Source organism: Pelodiscus sinensis, chromosome 26 (assembly GCF_049634645.1).
Source record: "Pelodiscus sinensis isolate JC-2024 chromosome 26, ASM4963464v1, whole genome shotgun sequence".
Classification (NCBI taxonomy): Eukaryota; Metazoa; Chordata; order Testudines; family Trionychidae; genus Pelodiscus; species Pelodiscus sinensis.
The window spans coordinates 21,741,755-21,758,450 of NC_134736.1; the positions used below are offsets into that span (position 1 = coordinate 21,741,755).

At 58.2% G+C, this 16,696-nt stretch overlaps 3 protein-coding genes across 3 annotated transcripts in view; 1 reads left to right on the top strand and 2 right to left on the bottom strand.

The window, feature by feature from the left end:
- The window catches only part of LOC112545764 (zinc finger protein RFP-like), a 151,913-nt gene that overhangs the window by 1,412 nt on the left and 133,805 nt on the right, over window positions 1-16,696 (bottom strand). The window lies entirely within an intron of this gene.
- On the bottom strand, window positions 287-11,347 carry LOC102457959 (zinc finger protein RFP-like). Its single transcript, XM_075909499.1, has 6 exons — window positions 10,879-11,347; window positions 7,971-8,066; window positions 3,309-3,539; window positions 2,979-3,001; window positions 2,139-2,254; window positions 287-878 (listed from the first exon to the last, which is right to left on the bottom strand). The coding sequence occupies exons 1-6, from the start codon at window positions 11,299-11,301 to the stop codon at window positions 796-798; spliced, it is 972 nt and encodes a 323-aa protein (XP_075765614.1). The 5' UTR covers window positions 11,302-11,347; the 3' UTR covers window positions 287-795.
- LOC142820534 (uncharacterized) lies at window positions 3,890-7,810 on the top strand. Its single transcript, XM_075909711.1, has 3 exons — window positions 3,890-4,835; window positions 5,031-5,398; window positions 7,754-7,810. Exons 1-3 carry the CDS (start codon window positions 4,286-4,288, stop codon window positions 7,808-7,810), a joined length of 975 nt encoding a protein of 324 aa, XP_075765826.1. The 5' UTR covers window positions 3,890-4,285.

Consider the following 16,696-nt stretch of genomic DNA (forward strand, 5'->3'; position numbering starts at 1 on the left):
CCCGGCAGCCCTGTTGTGGCTGGGACAGGCCTGGGCCCCAGGGAGCTGCCTCTGCCCTGGGCCCTGAGACTGAGCCGAGCTGTCACTGCAGCACCTCAGCCTGGGCAATGGGACCCGCTTCGTCAGCCTCTCATTTGTGTGCAGAGGCTGCAGCCTCCTGCCCCCAGCTCGGGCTGCTCCACCCCCAGGGCCAGGCCCAGAGCAGGAGGGTTCGGGGGAAGGGGGGGCAGAGGAGGCAGGTTCCAGCTTTGACCCCCAGAGGGAAACTCCCTCCCCTGCTGCAGCCTCCACCCCCCGCCCAGGGCACAGAGGGGAGGGGGCAGTGCGGGGGAAGAGCCGCCTCACCCCAGAGAGCAGGGCCTGGGCATTAGTCACCCCTAGGGCAGGTGGAGGGTCCAGGGCTCCTCAGGGCAGCCGGGCTCAACGGGGGGAGCCCAGCTCTGGCTTCTGGCCTGGCCGGGGGCAGGGCTCTGGGGAAGGGGATCTGGGGTGGGGTCACTGGGAGGGGCCAGCACAGGGCAGAGGCTGGTGCCCAAGGAGGGGCTGCGCTGATCAGCTGCCCCGACACAAAGCGCAGCCCCTGCCTGCAAAGCCCCCTGCCTGCAAACTGTGCCCTTAGTGAGAAGTGGGGGGTCTGATCATCCCATTGCTTAAAGGGGCAGGACACGGCCCCTCGTCCTTCTGACCCAGTGCCCCTGGGGCGCCTCACCGCTCAGTGGGCAGGTTTGGGCTCTGCCTGTCGTGGTCGCTGGGGGTTTGGTTGGTGACTTGAGCTACAAGCTCAGGAAGGTGTTTTCAGTCTCCATTTGAAACCTCACCCTGTCTGAAAGCTCCCAGGAACTTTCCTCCTGATCCCTCCAGTGCAGAGGGCAGCGTGTCTGGCGGGGGAAGGGAGAAGAGAGTTGAGACTTCAGGAGTCCATATTGCCCACCACATCCTGATCCTAACACACAGACCTGGGTTTCCATTACAGCAGAGACACACTTGTGAAAAGTGAAAAGAAGTGGGTTGTACCCACGAAATCACGATACCATCTACAAGTCTAGGAAGGAGCATGGCGGAAAGGGATCTAGGGGTCATAGTGGACCACAAGTTGAATATGAGTCAACAGTGTGATGCTGTTGCAAAAAAAGCAAATATGATTCTAGGTTGTATCAACAGGTGTGTTGTAAGCAAAACTCGTGAAGTCATTCTGCCGCTCTACTCTGCACTAGTTAGGCCTCAGCTGGAGTACTGTGTCCAGTTCTGGGCGCCACATTTCAAGAAAGATGTGGAGAAATTGGAAAGGGTACAGAGAAGAGCGACAAGAATGATTAAAGCTTTAGAGAACATGACCTATGAAGCCAGGCTTCATGAACTGGGCTTGTTTAGTTTGGAAAAAAGAAGATTAAGGGGGGACATGATAGCGGTTTTCAAATATCTAAAAGGGTGTCACAAGGAGGAAGGAGAAAATTTGTTCCTCTTGGTTTCTGAGGACAGGACAAGGAGTAATGGGCTTAAAGTGCAGCAGGGGAGGTTTAGATTGGACAGTAGGAAAAAATTCCTAACTGTCAGGGTGGTCAAATATTGGAATAAATTGCCAAGGGAGGTGGTGGAATCTCCCTCTCTGGAGATATTTAAGAACAGGTTAGATAGACATCTGTCAGGGATGGTGTAGACGGAGCTTGGTCCTGCCTTGAGGGCGGGGGGCTGGACTCGATGACCTCTCGAGGTCCCTTCCAGTCCTATGATTCTATGATTCTATGTTTCGTTAGTCTTTAAGGTTCTCGTAGACTATTTGTGTTTTCTAAGTTTAGACCCTTTGACACGAGCAGGAAGTTCAGAATTTGTCAACTCCTGGCTCTACCTGTGATCCATGGGGTCTGTGTACTCAGCGTCTCTGCAGAGAGCAGCACGGAGCTGGGTGTGTTTCTGTCTCTGTGTTGGCCATTTTGTGCTCTAACGTCACTGTCATTACAAAGTGGCTTTTGGAACAAATAAGGTTCAACCCGAGTGTCTGGGACGGCAAGTGGGCGCCATTCTCACCTCACAATTCAACAGAAACTTCATCTAACTAGGAACCTAATGACCAGCATCGGTCTCTTTCCATGTCCTCAGATGTTTCACTCACTCTCCCCTCCCCCGTCCCTTCTCGGTACCTGTGAACTGCCTCAGCGTCTCCGACAGCGCAGTCGTTTGCCGGGAGAAACCCCTGACTCGCTCGTCCAGTTCAGGGGAAATCTCCTCTGGCGGCTGGAACGGTCCCATCTCACACCTGGGGAGAGACAACATCACATGGGGACACTGCACCGAGTGACTCAGTTCTCCAGCTCTGGCCAGTGAGTCGCTGCTCTGCTGGGCCTGGAGTTCGAATCCTCCAGATCTCCCAGCCCGAGAGCAGGGGCAGCGCAGTCCTTGGCCCTGCAACGTCCCCTCAAAGGCCCCATGAACAGTCTGCAGCTCTGGCCTGGGGAGACCAGCTGGGGGACAAAAGGGGAACTGAGTCTCCACGGACAACTCACCCCTTGGCCCCCAGGCGCTGAGGGGCAGGAGGTTCCCAGGGGAAGGGCTGTAGGAATCTGCCCACTAGGGACTAGACTGAGACACCAGCTCCCCCCTCCCCAGCCCATTCCCACAGGTCTCCAAACAGCCCTCGGGTGGGACAGACTCTGGGTCCCTGCTGCCCTGAGCTGAATGTGCCCAGTGCCCAGCAGTGCCAGGCCCATGTCCCACCCCACAGCCCTGAGGCAGCCAGTCCCCAGGGAGGTGACAGCTCCAGGAAACACCTGAGGTCAGACTGTGCCCTGAATGGGGAATTCCAGAGTCTGCTGGGCCAGGGGAGAGCCGCAGGCTGACGCTGATCAGAGATTTGTGCCCAGCCTGTCACCTTCCCCTCACATCTGGCTGCAGGGCCCTGGGGAGATGTGGTGCCAACATCAGCTCCAAGCCCTTTCCCTGCGCTGTGCAGTGTGAGGGGAGTGAGAGAGAAATCCACGTACCTGCTCAAGGTGCTTCTCATGTCCTAGGGGGAGAGAGAGAAAAGAATCTCAGCCCCATTGGACACACACAGGGGACCTCAGGGAAAGTATTTTGCAAACCTGGGAAGAGAGGCCCTGCCCTGACCCCAGGGCCATGGATCCCCTGAGCGAATGGGGCTTTGCCATCTCTAGTAGCTCTGTGCCTGTAACTCTGCAAAGCACAACAGTCACTCGCATGGCAGCAATGTACAAGGTGTCACACCCAGATCTGACAGCTGGACCCCAGCGCTTGTGATTCAGGAGCCTCCCTCCCCTGTGTGGGGAGCTGGGACGTTTCTTCCTCAGTCTCACCTGCAGGAATTCACTCGCTGGCTTCTGACACGTCCCCTCCAGCTCACTGATCCCCTCACTGAGATGGGAAATCTGCACAGAGAGTTTCCTGACAGTGTCAGTCTGGAGCCTCCCAATCTCCTCGTCCAGCTTCTCCAGCTGGGCCAGCAGGAGTCGCTCTTGTTCCTCCAGGAACTGCCGCAGCTGCTGAAACTCGGCCACAATCTTCTGCCTTTCGGCTTGTGTCTGTTTCTGTGAAAACAGGGAAAGGGCTGGTCGGGGGCATAGGCAGAGCCTGAGAACCTGTAATAACATCTGTGGGTACTAGGCTGGGGCATCCCTCAGGTTCCCCTTTGGCCCCGTGTCCCACTGGAAGGGATGGTTCCCTGCAGCATGTTCTGTTGTTCACGGGCTCTGGGAATTCAGTCCCAGAGCATCAGGGGGCAGGACTCAGCACCAAGGTCCTCTTTAATCGTCTCCATCCAGGTGTGGAAAAATTTTCTATATACACTGAGGCATGTGCAAATGTGCACCACTTAGCTGTGGACATTGTGCTAATCTAGCTGGGCAGCATTTGAATTTCTCCTCCTCTGCCGCCCAAGCACTCAGGGTATGTCTACACTAGAAAGTTAGTTCGAACTAACGGACGTTAGTTCGAACTAACTTTCCTATGCGCTACACTAGCGCTCCGTTAGTTCGAACTTAATTCGAACTAACGGAGCGCTTAGTTCGAACTAGGTAAACCTCATTTTACGAGGACTAACGCCTAGTTCGAACTAGCTAGTTCGAACTAAGGGCTGTGTAGCCCTTTAGTTCGAACTAGTGGGAGGCTAAGGCTTCCCAGGTTTCCCTGGTGGCCACTCTGGCCAACACCAGGGAAACTCTATTGCCCCCCTCCCGGCCCCGGAGCCCTTAAAGGGCCACGGGCTGGCTACTCACTTTGTGCCAGTTGCAAGGCTGCCAGCACCCGTGCCTGCACAGCCTGCACCTGCCACAGGATGAGCCAGCCATCCGAGGGCTCCCAGCCCTCCACTGCTCCCCACGACCAGCCTGGCGGCTCCCGGGAGCCTGCCCGGGGGCGCAAAAGGCGGGCGCCCGCCTGGTCAAGTGCGGAGATCGTGGACCTCATCGAGGTTTGGGGGGAAGCCTCAAATGTCCACGATCTCCGCACTAGCCACCGGAACGCGGCCGTCTATGGACGCATGGCTGCCAGCCTGGCCGCCAGGGGCCACCAGCGCAGCCGGGAGCAGGTGCGCTGCAAGATTAAAGACTTGCGGCAGTCCTACTCCCGGGCCTGCCTGCCAGGGGCTGACCCGGAGGCCTGCCCCCACTTCCATGCCCTGGACCGCATCCTGGGGCCTCATGCCGTCCCTGCCCCCCGGGACGTGATTGACCCCGGGGCAGAGGGACCGCTCCTGGAGACGGAGGAGGAGGAGGAGGGCTCTGAGAGCCAGGAGCCTGCCGCCAGCCTTCCCAGGACCCGGGACCCCCGAGGCACCCCACAGAGCCGCTCGCCTGCATCATCAGAGGCCGGGGAGGCGTCCACCTGTGAGTACCCTCGTGTTCCCCTTATGTGTACGGGGGGCTGGGGCGAGAGGGAGCCCCGGGACCGTGCGCCTGGGCCTTGCCCACCACGGAGCAGCAGCTGGGGATCCTGCAGGGGCCCTGGCCTTGCAGAGGGGAGCTGGGTTTCACACACCTGGGCCCCTGGGGTAATTGACCGCTGGTCTTCTTGCACCACAGCTGCAGCACCGGGGACTGCAGGGCGCACCACCCCGCCTGCAGCAGCCGCCCGCGCCCGGGCAAGCAGGACAGCCAGGAACCAGGAGGACTACCAGAGGCGGCATCTCCGGTTCCTGGACCGACAGCTCCGTCTCCAGGACCACTGGGTCCAGGAGGACCTCAGGCTGCGCCAGAGGAGTCTGGAGGCCCTGGAGGAGCAGGGCCGTGCCCTGCGAGGCCACCTCCAGAGCCTGCTAGACCGCTTTCCATTTCCTCCTCCCCCTGCTCCCCCTCTTGCTCCCCCTCTTGCTCCCCCTGCTCCCCCTCTTGCTCCCCCTCTTGCTCCCCCTGCTCCCCCTCTTGCTCCCCCTCTTGCTCCTCCTGCTTCCGCTCCTGCTTCCTCCACACCCCCTGTCCTCTCTGCCCCCCCCTCCACAACCATTCCCCACCGACGCCCCCGGACCCGCAGTGTGGCGAGACGGGAGAGGCACCCAGACTCCCACCCCTGAGCTTTCCTTTCCCTTCCTCCCTTCCCTCCCCTCCCCTTCCAGCTCCCTCGTCCCAGGTTTCCCCCTCCCTTCTCCCACCTTCATTCCTCCCTCCCCCACCCCAGTTCTCTGAAATAAACAGACGTTTTTGTTGGAAAAACAGGTGTCTTTATTTGACAGTAGGTAGGGAGGGGAAAGGGGAAGGGGGGGGGTAGGGTGGAAGAAGGCCCCGGTGGGGCATGCAGGGAGAGGTCAGTCCTCCTCCTCCTCCACCTGGAAGCTCTCCCGCAGGGCTTCCCGGATCCGGATGGCCCCCCGCTGGGCTTCCCGGACGGCGGCGGTGCGGGGCTGACCGTAGTGTCCAGCCATGCGGTCAGCCTCAGCCATCCAGGCTGGCAAGAAAGCCTCCCCCTTCCGCTCACACAAATTGTGGAGCACACAACATGCCGCCACCACGGGAGGGATGTTGTGCTCGGCCAGGTCCAGACGGGTGAGGAGGCATCGAAAGCGGGCTTTCAGTCGCCCGAAGGCCCCCTCCACCACGATGCGGGCCCTGCTCAGCCTGTTATTGAAGGCCTGGCGGGAGGGATTGAGGTGTCCCGTGTAGGGCTTCATGAGCCAGGGCTGCAGTGGGTAGGCGGCATCCCCCACCAGGCAGACGGGCATGTCCACGTCCCCGACCCTGATGTGGCGGTCGGGGAAGAAGGTCCCGTCCTGCAGCCGCTGGCACACGGAGGAGTTCCGGTACACCCGGGCGTCGTGTGCTTTGCCGGACCAGCCCACATTTATGTCCGTCAACTGTCCCCGGTGGTCACATACGGCCTGCAGGATGACGGAGAAGTACCCCTTGCGGTTCACGTACCGGGACGCCTGGTGTTCCGGGGCACGGATGGGGATGTGCGTCCCGTCGATGGCCCCCCCGCAGTTGGGGAAGCCGAGGGCGCCGAATCCCCGGATGACGGCATCCGGGTTGGCGAGGCGGACCACCCTGCGGAGCAGCACCCGGTTGATGGCCTTGACCACCTGCGGAGAGAGACACAGCAAAGCGTCAATCAGTGGGGCGCCCGGGTGGCTGGGAGCGTGCGTGCCCTGGCAGTGCCCCGCGCCCCACTCCCGGAAGCAACCCCCCTGGCGGCGTGTAGTACGGCCGGGACAGCCCGACCCCTCCGGTGCGGGGCGCTTTCGCCTCCTCCCGCCCCCCCCTTTGTCCCTGGGGCGGCCCATCCCCTCCTCGCAGCCCCCCTCCCCCCCGGCTCGGTGGCCGACGAGCGCCGTACCTGCATGAGCACTGCTCCGACAGTGGATCTCCCCACGCCGAACTGGTTCCCGACGGATCGGTAGCTGTCCGGCGTGGAGAGCTTCCAGAGGGCGATGGCCACCCGCTTCTGGAGGGGGATGGCGGGCCTCATGCGAGTGTCCCTTCTTTGCAGGGCAGGGGCGAGCCACTCGCAGAGCTCCAGGAAGGTGTCCCTCCTCATCCTAAAGTTCTGGGTCCACTGTCGGTCGTCCCAGCGCTCCAGGACGATGCGGTCCCACCAGTCGCTGCTGGTGTCCAGACGCCAGATGCGGCGGGGCACGCCGGTGCCGGGGCGCCGCCGCGGCTCCTCCACGGCCCCCAGGGCGGCCAGGCGGAGAGGCAGGGGGCTGACGTTCCCCAGGTGGTGCCAGGCAGCCTCGAGCCATTGCTGGCAGGCTTGCAGCAGCAAGTCCAGAACGTGCACCAGAAGGTGCAGGGCGAGCCGTGGCTCCATGTTGCCACCTGCGGCGGCCCCCCCGAAGGGAAGCACCGACACAGACGGGCACAGAGACCGACGCTTTGCTGTCCCTCGGCGAGGTTGGCAAGCAAGCAGGAAAAGCTGAGAACCGGCTGTCCAGGGGGGGTCCCTTTAAGCACGAGCCTCAGATAGCCTCAGACAGCAGCCACACAAAGCAACTGCTGACCTGATGCCCTGCCAGAACCGGTTTCAGCTGCCCTTAAATGCCCCCCTGCGTCCAATCAGTGTGGACGCGCTAGTTCGAACTAGCAAAACGCTAGTTCGAACTAGTTTTTAGTTCTAGATGCGCTAGTTCGAACTAGCTTAGTTCGAATTAACTAATTCGAACTAAGTTAGTTCGAACTAGCGCTGTAGTGTAGACGTACCCTCAGTGTCCTGGGAACACTGCTCAGCCCCACCCTGACACAGATACCCAGGGAGAGAACAGAAGCAAACCTGTTAATGCAGCAAAAGAGCAGACCCAGCAGACAGCCCTTCCCAGGGACATGCAGGTCACTGGAGGAGGGTTTCTGGAAAAGCCACAAGGGCTGGACATTAACTTATCCCCTGACATGGCAGCTCAGGGCCTGTCTACACATGGATCTAATTCAGCAATCCATTATCATGGAGCAACTCGCCATCCCACCTTCCCAAGGCCACACAGGAGCCTGCCTCCAAACAGCCCCTCTCCCTGCTGGTCCATAGCCAAAGGCACCTACCAGATACTCCTGACTTCTCCCCTCTCCTGTCACTTTCCATCCCAGCAGCTTTTCTCTCTCTTCCCTCAGAGTCTTCAAATGGGCCTGGATTTTCCCCTGAGGAGACAGAAATGAGCCGGGAGGTTTCATTGTGAGGCTGAGAGGGGTGGGGAACGGGGCGTTTTCCCACTCACAGCCCCAGTCACTGTTGGTCCCAGTCGCTGTGTGACATCAGGGACCCCAAGGAGATGAAACCTTATTAATACAGCCTGGGAGTGTGTCAGAATTTGACTGTTTCCAAGTCAGTTTGAGTCTTTTTAGTAATTAGCATGAGATCTCATTTATCAGAGATCTCATTATCAGGCACAACCCCTATCTAGCCCTGACTCTCACACTGGGGGCCATCAATACGTCTCTGTTTGGGAAGATTTAAATAACTAAGTGGTACCAATCCCAGAAGCCACCAGGGTTTAAAGAGGGGCTGGGGACTGCACTGGTTGGTCAGAGCTGGGCTAAGCACCAGGGCAAACCCATCAGTTACAGAGAGGCTCAGGGTATGTCTACATTGCAGGATTTTTCCAGAAAAATGGCCATTTTCCTGGAAAAACGACACTTACGTCCATACAGCTATTGCATTCTTTTGACAGAAAGTTGAAAGAACAGAGGGGTTTTTCTGACAGCGGTAAACCTCTTTCTACAATGAAGAAGCCTTTTTCTGAAAAAGCTTTGTTGTAAAAAGGTGTGTGTGGACACAGAAGAGAGTGGGTTTTTGAAAAAAGAGGCCTTCAGGAAAACGCACCGATGCCCCGGTGGCCACTCCGTCCACAGTAATCACAACTGAAATGCGAGATAGCATCCATTCCATGTGGATCTTTTGAAAACACAGAGAGGAGGGAGGGCCCAGCAGGCAGGCGTGGACATGTCCTGTGCTCTGGGGATGGGCCAGTGACTCCCTTAATTAAAAGGCTGATTTCTGTTCAGGATGGTTGGAGTTTGCCCCCAGCGCTGTCCTGCAGTGACAACGCCCTCTGGGCAGGTATCCGCTGCCTCAGTCCCTGGTACAGCTCCCGGCAGCAGTGCATTCTGGGAGATTCCCACAGGCTGCCTGGTGGGACTAACAGACCCACATTACCTGGGCATGGATCAGCCACCCACTAGAATCATAGAATCACAGAATTCTAGGGCTAGAAGAGACCTCAGGAGGTCAAGTCCAGCCCCCTGCCCAAGGCAGGGCCAATCCCAACTAAATCATCCCAGCCAGGGCTTTGTCGAGCCAAGACTTAAAAATCTCTAGGGATGGAGACTCCACCCCCTCCCTAGGGAACCCATCCCAGTGCTTCCCCACCCTCCTCGTGAAATAATTTTTCCTAATATCCAAACTAGACCTCCATCACTGTAACTAGCACAGGTCAGACCAGCACCGGGCAGCTCCAAACTGGGGTAAGTTTTGCTCCAACCCAGTCTGATCCCAGTGGTACCTGGCATGGCCCTGTGCTGCCTGGAGCCCTGTTGTGGGTGGATTCAAAGCCCACACAGCATCCAGCCCAGATCTCTTCTAGTGCTGGTCCCAGCATCTGAGCTGAACCCCTCCTGGAGGAGCCCAGGAGTTCAGCATCCCAGTGGGAAACCTGCTGGGCCTTTATCAACACGTCTTTCCCTCCTAAGGGCTGTGCTTCATCATTGTGGGGCTGATGCTGAGGTAGCACCATCAGGTAGGGACCTGGACTGAATCGAGGAAGACCTGTTTTAATCCCATTTTTATCACTGAACTATTGACTGACCCTGGGCAACTCTTGGTGCCTCAGTTTCCCTCCTCACCTTTGTTTGTCTTAGTTAGGCTGTAACCTGCTCAGGGCAAGTCCCTCGCTGTGTTTTGTGCAGGGACCAGATCTCCTCCAGGGTCTCTAAGGGCGACTGTGATGCAAATCCAGGTAACAACAACACATTCTATTAGACAAATCCATAACGGCAACAAGAGCCTGGAACGTCCCCTTTTCCAAGCTGCAGGCAACTGGCTCAGGTAAGTAAGTGGCAGCTCTTCTGAGTTACAACCCAGCCTCCACTGGGAAAAAAGAGCTTTTAAACCTAGCTGGGTTCCAGAAGGACTCAGCATCTCTCAGGAAAGTTTCTAACGTCCTGCAGCTTTAAAGACTTGAGATTATGCCTGTGTTGCCAGAGCGCTGATTTTATTCCTAGAAGATTGAACTGACGTTGCTTGAGGCCTGAACTCAATTTGTATAGTTTGGAGAATAACATGAGAATGTCCAAGCTTCATTTCAGCCATTGCTCTGGGGTGAGGCTGGGCAAGAGGGGGTCAGGGTGCAGGGTCCCCCAGGGAGAGAGCACTACCCCAGCTCTCTGTCATGCAGCAGCTTGGGGCCAGGTGAGGAGCCTCTCCATGGCCGCAGCAGCTCCAGGGGGCCCAGCTGGGAGAGGGGTACGTGCCCCCTGGCTCAGGCAGGTCCAGGTTCGTCTGCCCCCTGCACTCTCCAGCCAGAGTGAGCAATGCATCAAACTGGGCACTGTCCCCTCACGCCCTGGTGAAGCCTCCAATGTCTCCACAGGAATGTTGGAGGGGGGCTTCAGCCCACCCTTCCTAACGGGCCCATGGGGTGGGGAGAGGGTTGGGACAGGGGCAGTCCTAGACAGAGGTGGGTGCCCCCAGCCAGCCCCTTTCACATCCCCACCGAGTCTGTCTCTTTTCTGTATGGTTTGATGAGAAGCAAACCCCCATCCCAGGCTCCTCCCATTGTCCTGGCAAAGCCAAACCTGTGTGTGGCTTTAAGTTATGATCACAGGAAGCCGCATGCTGAATGCCACGGCCCTGGCTCTCACTGCTCAGTGCTTGAACAAACAGGCGAACACACAGACACAGGTAGAGAAACGCTGTCAGATAGACAGTAGATTCAAGGTGGCAGCAATTCCCTACCTGGTACTCCTGGGCCGCTTCCTGTATGGGCACCACCCTGTGAGCGCGGTGAGCCTGGGACAGATGGCAAATCACACAGATCGGAGTCTGATCCTCATCGCAGAACAGCTTGAGAGCCTCCTGGTGCTCCCCGCACACCCCCTGGTGTTCCCCTCCTGCTCCCTTTGGTGCCTGCAGGCTCAGCCGCTTGACTAGTTCTACCATGTTTGCCAGCTGCCTGTTGGGCCGGAAGTTTCTCTGCTGCACAGTTTCTCTGCACTGCGGGCAGGTGATGGCTGGGCCAGGTCCCTCCCAGCACTGGCTCAAGCAGCCCCGGCAGAAATTGTGCCCGCAGTCGGTGATCACCGGGTCCGTGAAATACTCCAGGCAGAGGGGACAGGTCGCTTCCTCCAGGAGACTCTCCACGGGGCTCTCTGCAGCCATGGCTGCCTCTGGGCTGGGGAACAAGGTTAGTTTCACTTTCCTGAGCTCACACTGTGCCCTGCCCTTGACAGCAATGGGGCGTTTCCCTTCCTGGAACTGACTCAGGCTGTTTGCTGAGCTGGAAAGGCCCCAAAGGAAACAATTCAGCCCTGGAGGCTTTAGTGAAAAATGTCCCACTAGGGCTCTGGTCCTAAAATCGTCACCTAGGAGAGATCGCAGAGCCTTGCTGATGTGCAGGAAAGGTTCTAGCTGGGGGCTGTAGATAGGAGCCGGGGCCTTCCCTTGATTTCCTGGTTGGGTCTGTCCTGTAGCACGTGACTTCTGAGGCGCACAGACCCCCTGCAAGCGCAATAGGGAAGGAGGATGCCGATGTCCCTGTAAAACCCCAGTGACGCTCCCTCCACCCCCAGCACAGGGGCTGGAATGTGCCTGGAGCCGGGTGGTGTCCCAGCAGCAAATGAGCAGAGCCCCCTGACTTGGGAGTGAGCTAAACAGAGACATGAGAACATGCATTTGTTCAGGTCTGTCCATGGAGCCGTTTGCTGGAGCAGCCAGGCTGAAAAGCAGGAAGTGATCAGGGCCAGGCAGCACCGGCAACACCCTGTAGTCGGAGATCTTGCAACTAGCTGCAGGAGAGAAAAGGGGCTTTTCTTCTACACATAAAACAGTCTGGGGGGGTTCGTTTCTTTCCAGGTGCACAGGACTCACTCTGGTCACATTCCCAACCTGTTTTTACTACTAAAAGAAGGGAAGTTGCACAAGGGTGCAGGAAGGACTGGACCCCGGGTCTCCAGCACACACCCCAGGCCTTAGCTGCTCAGCCCCACTGACGACGGGGTGGGGGGGAGGTAGCACCAAACCCCTGCTCATTGGTGCTTCTGTCCCTAAGAGTCCCACCCCAGCAGAGCAGCCCTGGGAGCCCAGGGCACAGATATTCTGCTGGTCCCTGGCCAAGCCCTGCAGTGCAGTGGCTGCAGAGACAGATTCAAACCCTGCAGCAGGGTGGGTGGGGGAGCCAGGCAGCTCCCTATATTTTGTTTGTATTTCAGGTTGGTGATTGGGCTCCCCAAACCCTCTGCCAGTCCTGGGGGGGAGGGGCACAGGCTGGGGGCTGCTGGAGGTTCCCTGGTCCCCCTGCTCAGGGCAGATGGAGAGTTTGGGGCTCCCCATAATAGGCTGGGCTCCCTGGGCAGCTCTTCCCACAGCCCAGCTCTGGCTTCCAGCCTCACTCTCCCTAACCCCATGATCCCTCCCATCTCAGCCTGATTCCCCTGCAACGCCCTCCTCCAGCACGCCCGCAGTGCAACCCTGCCCCCTCCCATCCTCCTTCGGCCCCCGCTGCCCCCACATCCCTGTGCCCTCAGTGCACACAGTGACAGAGCAGCAGCCTCACCCTCTCCCAAAGCAGACACAGCCTGTAGCGGGGGGGGGGGGGGGCAGAGAGGGGGGGGAGTTAACTCTTTAGTTCCTGGAGCCGCACTCACAGGCCAGGCAGGGGCAGCCCCAGGGACGCGGGGGCCAGCTCAGGCTCGGGGCAGCCCCTGGGGAGTGGGGTGGGGGCAGGAGGCAGTGACTCCCCGCGCCGGGCACTGCTGGGGGCGGGGCTGGAGGGTCTGTCTCTCCACCCGCAACCCAGGGGATGGGGGCTGCCGCTCACACGCTGCTGCCTCCTCCATGGGGCGCCGGACCGAGCCCCTCCCTGCAAAGCCCCTGCCTGCAAACTGCGCCCATAGTGAGAAGTGGGGGGTCCGACCATCCCATTGCTTAAAGGGGCAGGTCACGGCCCCTCGTCCTTCTGATCCAGTGTCCCTGGGGCGCCTCATTCCATGAGGAGTAACAGTAGTTCGAACTAGGAAGCCTAGTTCGAACTACCTAGTTCGTGCCCCGTGGAGCCGCGCTGCACGGGGTTCGAACCAGCGGAGTTTTAAAAATGGCGGCGCCCCGCTTATGCAAATGAAGCCTGGGAAATTCAAATCCCGGGCTTCATTTGCAAGTGCGGTATGCCTACATTACCCCGCTAGTTCGAACTAGTGGGGTAGTGTAGACATACCCCCAGGGTTCAAATTAGCAGTTGAGTTGACAGCTCATCAAAATGAGGGGCATTTCTGTCGGTGCCGGTACCCCTCATTTCATGAGGAGTAAGGGAAGCCAGAGGGAGAGTGCTCTTCCCTCTACTGCCTGCTGTGTGGACAGCGCCAGCAGGCAAGTTACGCTACTTCAGCTGCAGCTAGGCAATTAACACAGTGAAAGTTGTGTAACTTAATTTGACTTTGTCCCGCAGTGTAGACGTACCCTCGGATATTTAATATAAAAAGGTCTGAAGCCTCCTACTTCATCCTTCACTCAGGCCTCTCCCAGCAATGGAATCAATGTCCCTGCAGCCTCACAGCCACCCCAGGGCAATCTGTGCAGAGATTCGCTTTCTCCTCAACATCCCCCCCACTGCAGACTCCACTGGGCTTGTCTCATTCACTTCCTGACATTTGTCACAGCCTAGGCCCAGATCCTGCAAAGACTTTGGCCTCAAAGTAATGTAGAAACCATTTCATATTTAGCTAGAGGCCATCTTGTATATCAGAAACCATTTCAGCTTTTCTCTTTAGCACGTAGACGAGAGTGAACTTTCTGTCACCCCGTGAGAAGAGGCCTACAGGATGGGCTATGGGAATGTGTTAATTGGGGTGGTTGAGATTGGAGATATACTCCCTCATACCTGTCCACCATCTTGCTGATAAGGATTTGTTTTTCCAAGTTTAATTGAGGATTTCTGTAATTGGATGCCCTGATGTCAGACTGTTTGGCTCAGGGTATAAAGATACTAGGATTGATTGTATTGGCCAGCCTTATTGGGCCCGGCTCTGCTGGGACCACGTTTGGCTCACTTGGCTTTACTAATCAATAAAGCTGTCTGTTTAGCCACGTAAACTGAGTGAGGCTTTTGCTTCAACAGTAACTTCACTCACTTGGGTCCCTTTGACACGAGCGGAAGATTCAGAGTTTGTGAAATCCTGGCCCTACTTGTGAGCCATGGGGTCTGTGTAATCAGTTTCTCTGCAGAGAGCAGCACAGAGCTGGGCATGTGTCTGTCTGTGTGTCGGCCATTTTGTGCTCTAACAGTCGCTTTTGGAACAAATCACAGAATCATAGATTACTAGAACTAGAAGGGACCTCGAGAAGTCATCGAGTCCAGTCCCCTACCCCCATGGCAGGACCAAATACTGTCTAGACCATCCCTGATAGACATTTATCTAACCTGCTCTTCAATATCTCCAGAGATGGGGATTCCACAACCCCCCTGGGCAATTTATTCCAGTGTTTGACTACCCTAACAGTTAGGATCTTTTTCCTAATGTCCAACCTAAAACTCCCTTGCTGCAGTTTAAGCCCATTGCTTCTTGTTCTATCCTCAGAGGCCAAGATGAACAAGTTTTCTCCCTCTTCCTTATGACACCCTTTTAGATACCTGGAAATGGCTATCATGTCCCCCCTCAATCTTCTCTTTTCTAAACTAAACAAACCTAATTCTTTCAGCCTTCCTTCATAGGTCATGTTCTCTAGACCTTTAATCATTCTTGTTGCTCTTCTCTGGACATTCTCCAATTTCTCCACATCTTTCTTGAAATGCGGTGCCCAGGGTGGGACAGACTCTGGGTCCCTGTTGCCCTGGGCTGAATGTGCCCAGTGCCCAGCAGTGACAGGCCCATGTTCCACCCCACAGCCCTGAGGCAGCCGGTCCCCAGGGAGGTGACAGCTCCAGGAAACACTTGAGCTCAGACTGTGCCCTGAATGGGGAATTCCAGAGTCTGCTGGGCCAGGGGAGAGCCGCAGGCTGACGCTGATCAGAGATTTGTGCCCAGCCTGTGGCCTTCCCCTCACATCTGGCTGCAGGGCCCTGGGGAGATGTGGTGCCAGCATCAGCTCCAAGCCCTTTCCCTGCTCTGTGCAGTGAGAGGGCAGCGAGAGAGAAATCCACGTACCTGCTCAGGGCACTTCTGATGTCCTGGAGGAGACAGAGAAAAGAATCTCAACCCCATTGGACATACACACAGTGGGGACTGTGGGGGGGGGTCTCAGGGGAGGGCTGTGGGGGGCTCTTGCAGGAGGGGTGGGGGGCTTGCAGAGGGGTTCACAGTGGGGACTGTGGGGGGGCCCAGGGGAGGTTTGTGGGGGACTCTTGCAGGGGGGGCTCGCATGGTTGTAGGGTGACCCCCAGGAGCTGCCTGCCCAGGGCGAGGACCCAGCGCCCCCACACGTGCCGCGTGTCTGTGCCCAGCCAAGGTGACCCCCCCAGGCGAGTTAACGCGGCCGGGTCCCGGCATTCGGAGGCGGGGCCTGGGCTGGAGGTTCCAGCGGCTGCAGCGCTCCCGGCGCGGGGGGGCGGGGTCTCAGCCCGCGGGGCACAGCACATTCGTATCTCGCGCCGGAGGCGGGGCCTGGTGACGTCGCTGTGGGAGCCGCGCTGGGGGACTTGGGGCCGCCACTAGCCGGAGCCGGAGCCAAACGGGCCGCGCCCCCACCAGGCTGCAGCGCGCAGGCGCATCACTGGGCGCCAAGGGCAAGAACCTGCTGTGCCCCTCCGCTCTCCGATTGGTTCGTGGAGCCCCGGCCCCGCCCCCCATTCTGAGTCCCTCCCCCAGCCCTCAGCGTGTCTGGGGCAGCCCAGTCGCCCCCACAGCAGGGGAATCCTGCGTCACCAGGGCGTGCGAACAAGGGGCGGGGCAATGAGCCATCACTCGGGCGTGACAGCCGGGGGAACCCTTGTCACTCCGGGCGTGAGAGCAAGGGGAGGAGCAAGCAACGTCACTGATGACTTAAGGGGGGGAGGAGCTGGGTGAGGCATGCGCACTGGAGCGCCCCTGGGCCGTAGCGCGGGGCCCTGGGCTCTCACCCCCCCGCGACCCCCAGCGCAGCATCTGGTTTAAGGCCGGAGCGTGTTTCCGCGGGAGCGCGGCTGCCCTGCTCTGAGCGGGGTGTGTCTGGCGCTCATGGCTTCTCCATGGGTCCGTCTCCCCCGGCCCATCCTGCCCTGCCGCAGTGACCGACAGCACCTCAACGGGACTGCAGAAAACAAGCTGCCCCCCCCCACCTCAGCCCCAGAGCAGCCCCTGCAAACCAGCCGGGCTCTGCCCATGTGCTGCGGTCCTTGCTCCCCCTGCGCCCGCAGCCTGGCTGCTTGAATTTCCACAAAAGCACTGACTTCCTACTGTAAGAAATCAGTGCTTTTTGCGGAAATACTATGCTGCTCCCGTTCGGACAAAAGTCCTTGGCTACGTCTAGACTGGCATGATTTTCCGCAAATGCTTTTAACGGAAAAGTTTTCCGTTAAAATCATTTTTGGAAAAGCATGTCTAGATTGGTAGGACGCTTTTCTGGAAAAGCACTTTTTGCAGAAAAG

Excerpts from the sequence above, each read along its gene's own strand:
- LOC142820534 (XM_075909711.1), top strand. The coding sequence starts at position 4,286 with ATGAGCCAGCCATCCGAGGGCTCCCAGCCCTCCACTGCTCCCCACGAC. Across the intron at positions 4,836-5,030 it reads GGCCGGGGAGGCGTCCACCT|CTGCAGCACCGGGGACTGCA; the intron begins GTGAGTACCCTC and ends CTTGCACCACAG. Across the intron at positions 5,399-7,753 it reads CTCTTGCTCCTCCTGCTTCC|GGACATGCAGGTCACTGGAG; the intron begins GCTCCTGCTTCC and ends AGCCCTTCCCAG.
- LOC102457959 (XM_075909499.1), bottom strand. The coding sequence starts at position 11,301 with ATGGCTGCAGAGAGCCCCGTGGAGAGTCTCCTGGAGGAAGCGACCTGT. Across the intron at positions 3,540-7,970 it reads GGAGAAGTCAGGAGTATCTG|AAACAGACACAAGCCGAAAG; the intron begins GTAGGTGCCTTT and ends CTGTTTTCACAG. Across the intron at positions 879-2,138 it reads GACGCTGAGGCAGTTCACAG|ACACGCTGCCCTCTGCACTG; the intron begins GTACCGAGAAGG and ends TTCCCCCGCCAG.